Source organism: Arachis stenosperma, chromosome 5 (genome assembly GCF_014773155.1).
Source record: "Arachis stenosperma cultivar V10309 chromosome 5, arast.V10309.gnm1.PFL2, whole genome shotgun sequence".
NCBI lineage: Eukaryota > Viridiplantae > Streptophyta > Magnoliopsida > Fabales > Fabaceae > Arachis > Arachis stenosperma.
In genome coordinates this window covers 140,258,805-140,273,867 of record NC_080381.1, presented here as the reverse complement: position 1 = coordinate 140,273,867, position 15,063 = coordinate 140,258,805, and the positions used below count along the sequence as shown (strand labels likewise).

Genomic DNA, 15,063 nt, shown 5'->3' with positions numbered 1-15,063 from the left:
ACTGCATAGAATAAATAACAAAATTGGCTAAAATAAAAAATTAATTTAAATTGCTCTAATAATTAACTGATTTATTTTATTTAAATAAATATCAAAAATTTAAATTTGACTTTATATATTTAGTAATTTATTTATCAATAATAAATTTTTAAATAAATTTTAGATCCGTAACAAATTAATTATCAATCCTTAATCCGTTCAGTTAGGAAACAGGGTGAAAAAAAATTTGGCTAGAGGAAGTGCAAGCTGCAACTGTTGCAAGAATGAGTGCAACAAGTGTATTTATATATTTTATTTGTAATTTCAATTTTGAACTAAGAGACATAAATCTATTTACTTCTTTTGAATTTTAGCCATCATTTCCAAATTTATTATCATGAATTTGATTAATTTTTAAACCTCTATATATATGTTATAAATTGTTGAAAAAACAATCATGTTTTATACAAAAAATGAAGAATAATTTAAATTCAGTCTATTTCTACAGGGGCAAAAACTTAAATTTAGTTAATTTAGTCTTAGTGTAAGAAAAACTGAATAATTAATTTTCAAATTTTTGATAGTGAATATTTTGATTATATGCGCTGGTGGTGTTAAAAGTTTTTTCAAGAGTAGTTTTAATAATGGATCCTTTGCAAATAAATAAAGCTAACACAATTATTTAGGTGTCCTACTCCTACCCATCTTAATATCGAAAGGTTAATAATTAATCAGGAGTCTTCAACTCTTCATTACATAATTGCCTTATAGAAAATGATCAAAAAAGATAAATTGTTAATCTAATCAAAAGACTCAAACTATACTTTACAATATTATTATTTTATGAATATATTCAACATAGCACACATTATTACATTAAATTATTACATATACAAATATATATCAAGCAATTAATTAACACCAAAGAATTAAACACACTCCAAACTCAATGATTGAGAACCCCTAGCCGATAGTGCATAGTGAATAATTGGAAGATATATAGAAATACACATAAATATACCAAAAGCTTATCAATATATAAGAAACTAAAATAGAAGGCTAGGGTGTGGTGATGATAATAATGCTTAGGAGTTTGGTTATTGTTGTAATTATCATATAACTCTTTTATTAACGATAAAGATATTCTTTAACATTTTAAAACAAATGGTGGTGCTTCTTTCCATGAGCTTCTTCGTCTTCCTTCTTTGCTTCTTTTTTCTCATGGTGTTCATGAAAAGCATAACCACCAGCTCCGACGGCAGCGACCGCGGCAACCTCCTCTTCTATCTTATGCTTGTGAGCATGCTCCGGATCTTTCTCAGCCTTATGCTTCTCATGCTGTCACAAAATCAACAGTTGCATAAAAAAAATTAATTAATCTATATACTATTCCACTATATTAATTAACAATAGAGATGTGTGAGGATGTTACTAAAAAAGAACCAAAATTAAGAAAAAAAATTATCGGTGCCCATGATTGAGGATCAGATCTTGTGTAATATATATAATACACACCTCATTATTTTTTTTTCTTTATATTATGCAATTAACTAATAAGATAATTAATCATTCAATTAGTTGAACAATACATATAATAAGTAAACTTACTAGTTAAATATTAATGTTTGCTCTCCAAGAATTAAACTGAACAGATTAAAGAAGAATAGACAAAAATGATCTGAAGTACAAATTAAAAGAATAATTCAAATTAGGATATGTATATAGAATATTAATTTATATCTAGATGATATTTAATGATATATATAATATATAGGAGTATAATTAATTAATATTGATGATGAAATTAAGAGAAATAAATAGTTACCAAGGCATAGGCACCACCAGCAGCAGCACCAAGCTCGCCAAGGTGCTCATGGTGCTTGTGTTGTTTCTCCTCCTTCTTATAGTCAACTACCTCTTCAAAAGTGTTATCCTCATCCTTCTTGTGGTGGAAGAGGTGGTGGTGGTGCTTCTCCTCAGTCATGATCTAAAAGCTTAATATGAATTAAAGAAGTGATGAGTTTATGGAGTGATGTGAGAATTGTGAAGGGAATAGATACCTATTTATAATATATGATATATTATTATTGGTTCGTTAACATAACCAACGTGTTAATGGTTGTTTGGTCTGGTTGCTTTGCAGCTTTCTTGGTAGGCCATACCTTTTTTTCGTAGTAAAAATTTGGGTCCAAAAGATATCATCTTTTAATCTCTAATGATTTCTTCAAATTCATTGAATGTTATAACTCTAAAGTCTAATAATAAACCAGCCTAAACCAATAGTATTTGCACAAATCAAAATGTAATAATCTCTTGTTCATCAATTTAGTCAACGGCTACTCATATAATTAAAAAAAAATCTCCCAATAACACTGGCTAGATATAACCTATAATTTATGGGATAACAAATGGAGTTAGCAGCAATATAGAGTGAGATCCATTTAGCAGAAAGAAAGTAAAATTTTAAAGAGTCTCCCTAGGAGATAATGAAATACTTATATAATGACTATAATGGACTGTTTTTAAAGTCCAATATGAATTAAAAATGATTATTAACACTTTAAGGACTAATTTGGTATGATTTTATTGGATCTAAGATCGGATAAGGGTTTTAAAAATAGATCCGATTATTATTTCGGGTCGGGTCTGGGCCATGACTCGAGTCACCCGGTGGCCCGGTCATCATACACAATTAATATTTTGTGTTATTAGTGATGGATGATAGTTATTTTTATGTGGAATTTAAGTATTGTAAACCTTAATATTTTGTGTTATTAGTTATTATAAGATTATAAGTTAATGTTTTATGTTTAAAATGCATAAGATTTTAGACTAATTAATGCATAATATTGTGTTATTTGTATTGATTTAAATATTTGGTATTATTAGACAATATTAGTATTGATTATGACTATGCTTTAATTTTAAAAAAGAGTTGGTTCTTGTTATATTTTTTTAAGTGAAATTTACCATGTCAAATAATGGTTGGAGTCTTGAAAATTTGGATATTTTTACATGCTAGCTTATAAGAAGGTATCAAGGTAATGTAATGTTAATTATCCGATTTTCACCGAGTTTTTATTCGGTATAATCGTGGCTCGAAAGGGTATAGGTTTCATCGGGTCTAGTGTCGGGTTCTAGTCTAATAAATAGGTCCAATATATATTTCGCGCCGGGTCTGAATCACATCAAACCCAGTTTCACCCGATCCATACACACACCTAAAAAAAATTATAATATAGATTTTTTTTAATTAATTAATTTGAGTTGGTCAAATAATTAGTTAGGTGCACATTAAAATCAGCCACTAATATCAACTATCAATATAAAAATACATATTAAAATATAAATATGTTAAAAATAAATTAAATCACACATAAATTTTTATACACAAAAACATTAGTAATACTCACAAAAACATTAGTAATACTCTCATGCACGCGAAATAGAAACTGTTTCTCTAAGATCTTAGAAAAAAAATGAAAATGATAATTGTTATGATCATTTAAATAGTATGTGTGCTGTCTACCTACCACTCATTTAAAATTACTTTTTTTTTTCATTATATTTATATAAATTTGTATTATAAAAATGTCACTCCTCTCATAATACCACTCATTTCCAAAAAAATCTTAATTAGATAGATATACATTATATTTTTACACATTTAATTAAACAAAAATCAATCTATTTAAAAAAAACCTCCAACCTATTGGAAGTTATTTTTTATAATAAAAATATACGTTTTAGAATAAAATTAATGAAGTTATATTATATTTTTATATATATAATATTATTTTTATTTAAAACTAATTATTTTAAAATAAATATAATATAATATTATTAAATTTAATTTTTAAAATATTTGTTAAATATGATATATAAATTTATATATACTAATTTTATCTCGATAAATTCTCAGTTTAACCTAATTTATTTAGAATTATTTTTAAATTAGATTAAAATAAATTAGTAACATTTTAATGTCAAATCCAAAATATACTTAAACCCAGCCTAAACAATTCATAAACACCCCTACATCAAATGCATGGATTCTTGTTAACAAAAGAATATATTTTTGGTCTTTTTTGGATTGTTACATCTTTTTTACTTTTTAAAAAACAAAATACGTATAAAATACTTTGTGAATGAAATTATACTTTATTTATTTGTTTAGATAAAGTTCATTGATGCTGTTTCAGGGAGAAAGAAAAAGAGATAATCTAATACTTTTATCTATATTTGTAAAATAAGTGTTTTTTTTTCTTTTTCGATTACTGGTGTTTCCAAATTCTAATGGCTAATGGAAAATTTCTGTTTTCAAATAATTGAAATGATGAAACTTTTTAACATTTTCAATTCAATTTAAGGTTTTGGCAATTAGGTCAGAATCTTTTTGTTACGATGGGTAACCGGAGATTAATAAAATGGATGGCTTTGGTTGGCCCAATCATCCGCGGATGGTGGCTTCCGAGCTGGTTTGCACGTTGGAGCCTCCTTCCGACTTGCGCTCGTGAGTGAATGGGGGGTGGTACCTGCAAAGACACTCCGATGCCTAAGTTAGCAAGGGTGTGAGCAGGTCTAGAGAGTATTGGGCTTAGAGATACCTGAGTGTATTTATAGTGGTGAGCCAATAACCACCGTTGGAGTAATGCCATATCTTTAGGGTGTTAACCGTCCCATTATCTTAGGGAAGTTAAGATATGGCTTTATGAAGCTGTTAGAGAGATTTTAGGGGCGGTTACTCATTTGAATGAGTACTTATCTGCCAACTAATCTTCGTCCCGACTTCTTGGGAGTAAGTCGGGTTTGACACCGACTTCTAAGCGTGAAGGTTGGTGTTTAGTAAGGCTCAATCCTCTGGACTAGGCCTTTTATTTGGACCTGGGCCTTTATTATTGGGCCAGGGTAGGAACAGTGCCCCTACTTGAGCCCAAGGTCTTTATAGGACTTGGGTTCGAGTATTTTACTCGGGATCGTAGTCGACTTGTTGGAGGACCGACGTGATTTTCTGAAACCGACGTGACTTTCCGTGTCTCTTTGGTTCTGACGGTTATGTTTAATCAAGCGTCGTGTCCGTTAGGGATGTGCGTAGACTTTGGTAACGGTGCATTCTCATTAATGACTGCCCCGCTTTTACCATTATGCCCCTTAGTATGTTTATAAATACTTTCCCTCTCTTTCATTTTTTCGTTTCTGCAATTTTTCAAATTTCTTCTTGCTTTGTTCGTGCTTCATTCTTGCATTCGGAGACCTCTGCTTCTTTCAACCTTCAGTTTCGGATAAAGGTTAGCGTTTTACTTCTACGTCAAGCTTTGTGATTGCATGCTTTTATTTTCTTTGGAGAGGGAGAAGTGGCGTTGTAGGCTTTCGTATCCCCTTAGGGACTCTCGTTTTTTATTCTTTTTCCTTTTTCCTTTGTAGGTTTTCGTCGTATTTTTAGAAAATGTCTTCTATAGAGGCTCTTTCTCAATGGGTTGATGTCACAGTCCTAGGAGAGGAACCTTTGGTTGATGCGGAGTTTATTACTCATCTTCATACTCACCACAGGATTTGTGTTTCTGAGGATGACGAGCCGAAGTATGAGTTGGTAGTCCCGGGTCCAGAAGACCGGGTTTGCTTTGGGAGGGCCAATGAGGCATCTTCTCATTTTTTCTTTATGTATGAATGTATGATCACCCGTCTGGGTGTCTTTCTTCCTTTTTCGGATTTTGAAATGTCTGTTTTGCACCACTGTCGAGTTGCCCCTACTCAACTTCACCCCAACTCTTGGGGTTTTCTGAAAATTTATCAATTTATTAGTCAAGCTTTGGACTTCCCGACTTCTTTGAGGATTTTCTTTTTTCTTTTCCACATGACTAAGCCCTTTAGTGGGCTAAACAACAAACAGCAATGGGTGTCCTTCCGAGCCATACAAGGTCGGAGGATTTTCACCCTTTTTGACGAATCCTTCCATGACTTCAAAAATTATTTTTTCAAAGTACAAGCTGTAGAGGGTCACCACCCCTTTTTTCTGGATGATAACTCTTCCCCTCGCTTTCCCTTGTATTGGCTGGAGGCCTCCCCTTGTGAGAAATATGGTCTGGACGACTTGGATGAAGTAGAGGCTGCCATTGTGGGGTTCCTCCGAGAAGTGTGGGGGAGGGCCCCATATTTGGATACCAAGAAGTTTCTCCAAGGGTCTCCGACCTTTGTCCAGGCGCAGCTAGGTAGCTTTTTCTTGTTTTTAAATTTCCGACTTATCAACTGATCATCCCGACTTGTTTGATTCTTTAGCTATTGTTTTTCTCTTTCAGAAATGGCTAAGACAAATGCTCAAAAAATTTTCCAAAGGGTCCAGGAGGCCAAGTGTAACACCCTCACTATCAGAAGTCACATTTCCGGCTGCGCTATTCTGATAGCAAGAGGTATTACGACTACTTTACATACTAAATATTAGAATAGAAGCCTGTGACTCGACTCTGTATCGCTAATTCCTTTGAAAACCGGAAATAAATACTTTATCTTAAGAAAAATGCAAGCAGGCATAGATTCATATACAAGACTCCTTACATAATATCTCATAATATGATATACATATAGAACATACAACTCCTATCCCTCTTACAAACTTGTAATAACAAAGACGAGGGAAGAAAATAATCTAATTAACACAACAGTATATAAACCAAAATCAGTATAACTCTTCTTAATGCCTCTTCATCTGGTTCCTGAAAAGATAAAGCTGTAGGGGGTGAGAACCTAACCACACGGTCTCACCACGGAGTTTCAAAGTTGTCATAAGAAGATATCTAATAAGAAAACTGTTCTCAAGTTCAGTGATTATCATTGCTTTATGAATCTTTTAAAACCCATAGGAAATTGTTCAAAAACTTTTTCAAAGAAATAATGTTTAATCTTTTAGAAATTCAAAAGATTTCCTTTCTTATAAGAAAATCTCAGTCAGAAACCAACCACGCAATCAAACAACACAGTCATCAATTCAGCACCAAAGTTCATTCTCAAATGTAGCACGCCAGGACAAACACAAGCAAGACAGACAAGGAAAGCACAAATAGGTAGCAGTTACAGCAAATAGTTCAAGTAGCAGTTAAGAACAGTTTAGCAATTAGGCAAACCAAAACAAGTTCAAACCCAAGCAAAACATACAAATGTATATGATGCATGCCTGTCCTATGGCTGATGAGGCTCATCTGTCGGTTATCCAGCCAACCCGACAAGTCTGAATTGTCCTTAGACTGTCCCCCGACGTGCATCCCCAAGAGTCTATGCATAGCTTTTTCTCAAATAATCAATATTGCTCAATGGGGGTAACATTCCCGGGAATTTATATAGTGCCCGGTCACACTTACGTCGTAGGGTCAACAGAGTATCGAGTTTTCAACCTGGTACACGTGGTGGCAAGCCACGGCACTTAATCCAGGGAACCTCGTATCTCAGATATTTCAAATTCATAAGCCATATAAATAATTCATTCATCAATATCTAAGCCATTCTCAATATCATCATCATTCGTCAATCCATATCCCATTTCCAAATTCATTCAAAAATTATATTTCAAATCAATCCTCATCATCTTTCTTTCCGTTTCGTACACTAACAATTCTCAATCCAAAACATAACTTTTTTTCTTTGATAAGTGAAGTAATCTTAAATCATATAATGCTTAAAATTAAACCTTTTAAAATAACTACTTCAAATGAAACCTCTAATTTTATAAAATTTCGGCAGCATCTCCTCTAAAACTCGGATTCTGCCACCCTTTTCGGGTCCCATCCAAACATTTCTCAAACCTTTTCCAAACCTCAATCATTTTCCAAGATTCAGCTAGTTCCAATATCAAATTATTTTCAAAGCAAATCTGTGCCCATAATAAATCTCTTTTTAAAATCAAACCAGCTCAAATACTAAATCATTGATAAAGTCATTTATAAAGTCACTAACTCAAAATTAAACCATTTCCAAAGCCAATTCCTTTACATCATCAAAAATAGCTTCAAAACCAAGAAAAGCCATTTTTCATAATAATCAACTAAATAACCTTTCAAACTAATTTCTTTTCAGCAATCACAAACTACTCAAGCAATCAAGCAACCAGTCATTCAGTCCAGCAAACAACCACATTTGGAAGACAATTATAATCACAGGCATATGTTCTCTCACATTAATATCTATTTATCACAACTCTGTAATATAAATTAGATTTTAAGAAAAACCCCTACCTCGGTTTAGTCAAAGCTCAGTAGTTAGACTCATCAATTCCTCTTTTGTTTATTTTCAATTTTACAGCAGCGGCCACAACCTTGTTTATTTTCAGACAATATCAACAGCGGCATCAAGAATCGCGGCAACAACACTTTTCTGACATAAATTGGAATTTAAAGCGAAGTTGATATTGAGCGGAATAGAACAAAATTAGTAATGGAACATTTACGATAAATTAAAACAGAATCAAATAACCTCACCATGAGAAACAAAGCAGCAGTGACCCTTTAAACCGATCAGGCGGCATCTCCGGCACTCCCCGAAGCTCCGATGGTTCAATAACAACCTTAATTTTGACGCGCAAATACCGGAACCCAAACCTACGGTACCAGCATCTCAGAATCTCCAACAGATTGCAACAGAACATTAATTTCAATAAGTTTCAGAAACAAAGTGCTTACCAAGAAGACAGGGGTTCCGGCGGCAGTTTCCAACATACACAGGCTTCAAAGGCGGTTTTCGGTGGCAGCAGCGCTCTCCGACGGCAGAGGTGCGGCCAGAAGTCGCGGCCAGAAGCTTCGGAGGCGGCGGATTTGATGAGGATGGCCGGTGATAGGAGCGGCAACTGTGCGCGGTGGCTGGATAGGTCCCGATCCTCCCTTCCTCCCGGATCTCTCTTCTCTGCCTCAACCATGGACAACGGCGCTGACAGCTGCAGCAACGGCGACGGACTTCGCGGCGGGGACGGTGGCTGTGACAGGAAAGGCGAGCAGCGGCGATGAAGGCGCGGCGGTTCCAAGCCTGCGACCTCCCTTCACTCGCGAGCCATCTCTCTTCGCGATCTCAACAGCGACGGCGAGCAGAAGCGGCAGCTTCCTGGACGGCGGCGGCGGCGGCGGCGCAAGCAGCAAGACGCAGCGGCAGCGGCGGTCTGCGATGATGGCGCGACACCTCCACCGGCGCTCCTCTCTCTCGGATCTCCCTTCCCTGTTTCCTTCTTTCTTTCTTTCATTTCCTTTTTTTTTTCTTTTCTTGCTTCCTAGTGCTGCTGCCGTATGTGTGGTTAGAAAGGGGAAACAAGGGCGGCTTGGGTAGGTTAGAAGGAATTAGGGATTATTGCCTCAATTAAGGTTTCATTTGGGAATTTAGAATTAGAGTAAAATTCATATGAGTAATATAACAATTTTATAAAATTAAGAGTAATAGGATAATTAAAAACCTGTTTTAATCCAACAATAATATTTAAAAATACTATTTAATTATCAATTTACAAATTATTCTCAAATAAATAATTCTAATTCGATGATTATAGATAATATAATTAATTTTCTTTATTCATAAAAATTAAAGTATTAATTTCTAGAATCACAATTATTTAAATCAAATCATATAAATTCTTATTATTTTATGATTCCTAAACTTTATAATTTAAATATGCAAATTACCAAATAATTGTAAAATTAGATAAAATTTTTAATTTAATTATCAAAAATTGATTTAATTAGCTTTAATAAAATAATTTCTGAAATTTAAATCTTTAATAAATAAATAAATTGAAATTAGTTCACAATAAGATTTTCCGAGAATTCTGAGTCTTACACCCTACCCAACTTATAAAAATTTTCGTCCTCGAAAATTGGCGTATCACAGAAAACGTTACATGGTTTAACACTTTGTGTAAAAAGCAAAGAACTTTAGCATTCATATTTATTTAGTTTCAAATACTTTGATTACCACATAGCATAAAGATATAAGGGTAGGAGTGCAATTGCAAGACAGAAATTACAAAGAAAGCTTGATGCAAATGACGACATGGTTCAAACATGTAGTGGTAAGGCAAGGTAGTGATAGGTCATAAAATATGCTGGGGTCAAAACAATGTGCTTAACATTCGCACATTGATCTCGCACTAACTCAGACATTCAACTATTCAAATTTCAACATAACTTATCTCTACCACTCCCAACCGTACTTCATCGATCAATTCACCTGAGGGTTCTCAACCTCATTAAATACTTTGCAAATCTTAGTAGTCACAAACTTAACATCAATAAAACTCTTCCTCATGAAACAAGATTCCACAACTCTTTGCTACGTCGTATGTTTACAAATTTTACCTTTTGTGTTCATACCAAGCCTAGCGGTCGCACAAGATATCAAAACTAATCTCGAATATACTCAGAATTATAGTAGATCATAGAAAAGAAAGAACAGAGACAAGGACCGTGTTCGCAAAAATTTGAAAGAATTGTGGAAATCACAAGTAGACAAGGATGAACAAGCAATAAAGAGTGCTGGAAAGAGAATCAACTGATAACTTTAAGGATATCTCTTGAATCGAAGGAATTTGATAAGACCAATAAGATGAAAAACAATACAGTATGTTGAAACGAGTTTAAGCTGAGTCAGGTAAATATGAAGTTTATATAAGAAGAATATCCAAAACTAAAGGCAAAGCTCTCATAACTCGAATTTGATTTAAAAATATTCTCGAATATATTGTTCTTGAAGAATGGAAATCTTAAGAGAAGATCATTTCACGTTTTACAAAAAAAGATAAGTAACAAACATCTTTCAACAGAATAATAAAAGCATAAATGTAACATTATTTCAATATAAATTTCAAGTCGAAACAGACTACATAAAATTTGAAAAAAGAAAGATTAATTTGGCTAAAAGAAAAATTCTATTATTATTTTTTTTTCGTTTTTATGTTAAGCATGCATGAAAATTACGATCTTGTTGGAAGGAAATTTGAAATAAAGTTTTGCTTATAAAAGGAAAAGAAGATGCATTACAATGGAACAGATTTAAATCACATACAAAAGTTTTCAAAGTAAGGGAGTATAAGCTAAGTTAAAAGCGATTTTATTAAAACTTCAAGAGATGGTTGTGTCGCTCCAAAACTAATTCAAGTTATAGCAAAAAGAGGCATTGCCCAAATAAAGGAATGCAGAGTCAAAAACAACCTTACATAAAAATAAATCAAACCTTGTTTAAAAAGGCTAAAACAATACAATAATATACTAGAAATCACACTTTATAAGGACATTCAATAATATTAAAATGCATTAAGTGCGTTCAAAGAGATACAAATCGCAGGAAGAAAAGAATAAGTGACAGGGATAAGATTCATATGAATTCGGAAGGAGGTGTAGGATTACAACTAAGCAACAAGGTATAAACATGAAAAACATCTCAGAAAGAGCCATTTCGCATCTTAACAGGAAATATTGAATCTAGGAACTCCAAAGAAAACAAGAAAAGAATAATGGTAAATTGGATCAAAACAAACTGAATCCAAATTAGAAAAGCGCAACGTTTACAAAAATATGACGGAATGGTTCTAGTCACCATCAAACTAGGATGGTTAAAAGTCGTGAAGTATGTCAGAAGAAAGAATTAAAATACAAATAGGAAAGAATTTTGATTTCAAAGAACTTCAATAGAAACCATAGAATAGAATAGGGTAATTGTTTACAAAATTCAAAAAAGTCAATTAAAAACGTAAATATTGCATCTTGTTCAAAACAAATTCAAGTCAAGTTAGATTATGCAAGATTTACGAAATAAAAAATTAGTTAGGCTAAGAATAAAATATTTTCTCAAAAACCTTGAAAAACATTTTACATTATAAAATAAGAATTTGCATAAAAATAAATATGAGATTGGTAGGAATTCAAGTTGTAATCCTAGGAAAGAATTTGAATCTAAGAATTTCGAAAGGAACAATCAAAAGGAAGAATGGTGCACTCTTTTGAACTGAATCTAAACTAGGTTGAAAAGAATACTAAAAATTAATGGTAGCGTCCACAAGGAATGGATAAACTCAAAAAGGAATGAATTCACTTTTTCAAAAGAAATATAAAAGGTATTGCATCAAAACAACTCAGATTAAAATTAGATAAGCAAAATTTATAAAATAGAACTTAATCAAGCTATGAGTAGAAATATTTTCTTAAGGGTCTTGGAAAATACTCAGGTGCAAAATCACAAAAGTATACGTATAAAAATTGTGATAAAATTGGAAGTAAATCAAGTTGTAGTCAAAGAAGAAAATCCAAGATAAAAATTGTTTTCACAAATCTATAAAAGAATAGGTGAAGTATTGCATATAAACATATTTAAATCACATAAAGAAATTTTTAAATCCATGTAGGAAAATATATACTAAGTTAAAGTGGTCTCATAAAAAATTCAAAAGATGATTGCATAACAGAATTAAGCAGAAAAATAGTCAATTCTATTTTTTTTTTTTAAATCCAAAATGAGCTAAGATCACGTTAAGGAGATACACAGATTACGTAGAGAAATTCAAGGTTAAGAATTATGATGCCGAGAATTTAGAAGATAATCAAGAATATGGTAAGTACAGAATATACATTAGACATGAAGTAAAAGAATCAATTTACAAAGTTAGCTTAGTTCGAATCATAATTCTCAAGCTTCAAATTGCTCAAGATTTAAGGATCATGCATCATGCCAAAACAAGTTCAAGATCGAATCAATGAGCACAGGATTCCTAAAGAAGAGTATAATCAATGATAAAGACAGATATCTTTAAAAGACTCGAGCAAATTCTCAAGAATACAATCAAACAAGGTTATGGACGAATAATGAAATACGGTCGAAGAATGATCAATCATGGTTCAAGAAAGGAATCCGAGTCAAGGAACTTCAATGAGGATAGTAAAAAGAAACGATATGCCAACCTAATCGACGTAAGCAAGAATCACAAATCAAAACCAAGCATGAAAAGCGAATAATAGCATCTGCGAACCACCTGACTCGTATTATATATGACTCGCATATCGTCTATGATAACCCATTGGTGCTTCACATACATAATTCACTAGTGTTAAGCCGGCCAAACCTAATACCAGAAATTATGCAATGCAAGACTAATGGCATTAATCAATAGACCGTCATGTGTATAAAACTCTAATTCTCATTATCTGAACGAGACCTATTACATGACAGACGCAGAATATGCAATTGAAGCATAATCAGTCCATTCCTCAGGCTCTACAGGAAGAACCGCTCTGATACCATAATGTAACACCCTCACTATCAGAAGTCACGTTTCCGGCTGCGCTATTCTGATAGCAAGAGGTATTACGACTACTTTACATACTAAATATTAGAATAGAAGCCTGTGACTCGACTCTGTATCGCTAATTCCTTTGAAAACCGGAAATAAATACTTTATCTTAAGAAAAATGCAAGCAGGCATAGATTCATATACAAGACTCCTTACATAATATCTCATAATATGATATACATATAGAACATACAACTCCTATCCCTCTTACAAACTTGTAATAACAAAGACGAGGGAAGAAAATAATCTAATTAACACAACAGTATATAAACCAAAATCAGTATAACTCTTCTTAATGCCTCTTCATCTGGTTCCTGAAAAGATAAAGCTGTAGGGGGGTGAGAACCTAACCACACGGTCTCACCACGGAGTTTCAAAGTTGTCATAAGAAGATATCTAATAAGAAAACTGTTCTCAAGCTCAGTGATTATCATTGCTTTATGAATCTTTTAAAACCCATAGGAAATTGTTCAAAAACTTTTTCAAAGAAATAATGTTTAATCTTTTAGAAATTCAAAAGATTTCCTTTCTTATAAGAAAATCTCAGTCAGAAACCAACCACGCAATCAAACAACACAGTCATCAATTCAGCACCAAAGTTCATTCTCAAATGTAGCACGCCAGGACAAACACAAGCAAGACAGACAAGGAAAGCACAAATAGGTAGCAGTTACAGCAAATAGTTCAAGTAGCAGTTAAGAACAGTTTAGCAATTAGGCAAACCAAAACAAGTTCAAACCCAAGCAAAACATACAAATGTATATGATGCATGCCTGTCCTATGGCTGATGAGGCTCATCTGTCGGTTATCCAGCCAACCCGACAAGTCTGAATTGTCCTTAGACTGTCCCCCAACGTGCATCCCCAAGAGTCTATGCATAGCTTTTTCTCAAATAATCAATATTGCTCAATGGGGGTAACATTCCCGGGAATTTATATAGTGCCCGGTCACACTTACGTCGTAGGATCAACAGAGTATCGAGTTTTCAACCTGATACACGTGGTGGCAAGCCACGGCACTTAATCCAGGGAACCTCGTATCTCAGATATTTCAAATTCATAAGCCATATAAATAATTCATTCATCAATATCTAAGCCATTCTCAATATCATCATCATTCATCAATCCATATCCCATTTCCAAATTCATTCAAAAATTATATTTCAAATCAATCCTCATCATCTTTCTTTCCGTTTCGTACACTAACAATTCTCAATCCAAAACATAACTTTTTTTCTTTGATAAGTGAAGTAATCTTAAATCATATAATGCTTAAAATTAAACCTTTTAAAATAACTACTTCAAATGAAACCTCTAATTTTATAAAATTTCGGCAGCATCTCCTCTAAAACTCGGATTCTGCCACCCTTTTCGGGTCCCATCCAAACATTTCTCAAACCTTTTCCAAACCTCAATCATTTTCCAAGATTCAGCTAGTTCCAATATCAAATTATTTTCAAAGCAAATCTGTGCCCATAATAAATCTCTTTTTAAAATCAAACCAGCTCAAATACTAAATCATTGATAAAGTCATTTATAAAGTCACTAACTCAAAATTAAACCATTTCCAAAGCCAATTCCTTTACATCATCAAAAATAGCTTCAAAACCAAGAAAAGCCATTTTTCATAATAATCAACTAAATAACCTTTCAAACTAATTTCTTTTCAGCAATCACAAACTACTCAAGCAATCAAGCAACCAGTCATTCAGTCCAGCAAACAACCACATTTGGAAGACAATTATAATCACAGGCATATGTTCTCTCACATTAATATCT

General features: G+C 33.1%; 1 protein-coding gene across 1 annotated transcript; it reads right to left on the bottom strand.

Annotated features, from left to right (window-relative positions):
- Nucleotides 1-789: 789 nt before the first annotated feature.
- LOC130979331 (abscisic stress-ripening protein 3-like) lies at nt 790-2,058 on the bottom strand. Its single transcript, XM_057902747.1, has 2 exons — nt 1,805-2,058; nt 790-1,317 (listed from the first exon to the last, which is right to left on the bottom strand). Exons 1-2 carry the CDS (start codon nt 1,961-1,963, stop codon nt 1,135-1,137), a joined length of 342 nt encoding a protein of 113 aa, XP_057758730.1. The 5' UTR covers nt 1,964-2,058; the 3' UTR covers nt 790-1,134.
- Between the last annotated feature and the right edge of the window lie 13,005 nt (nt 2,059-15,063).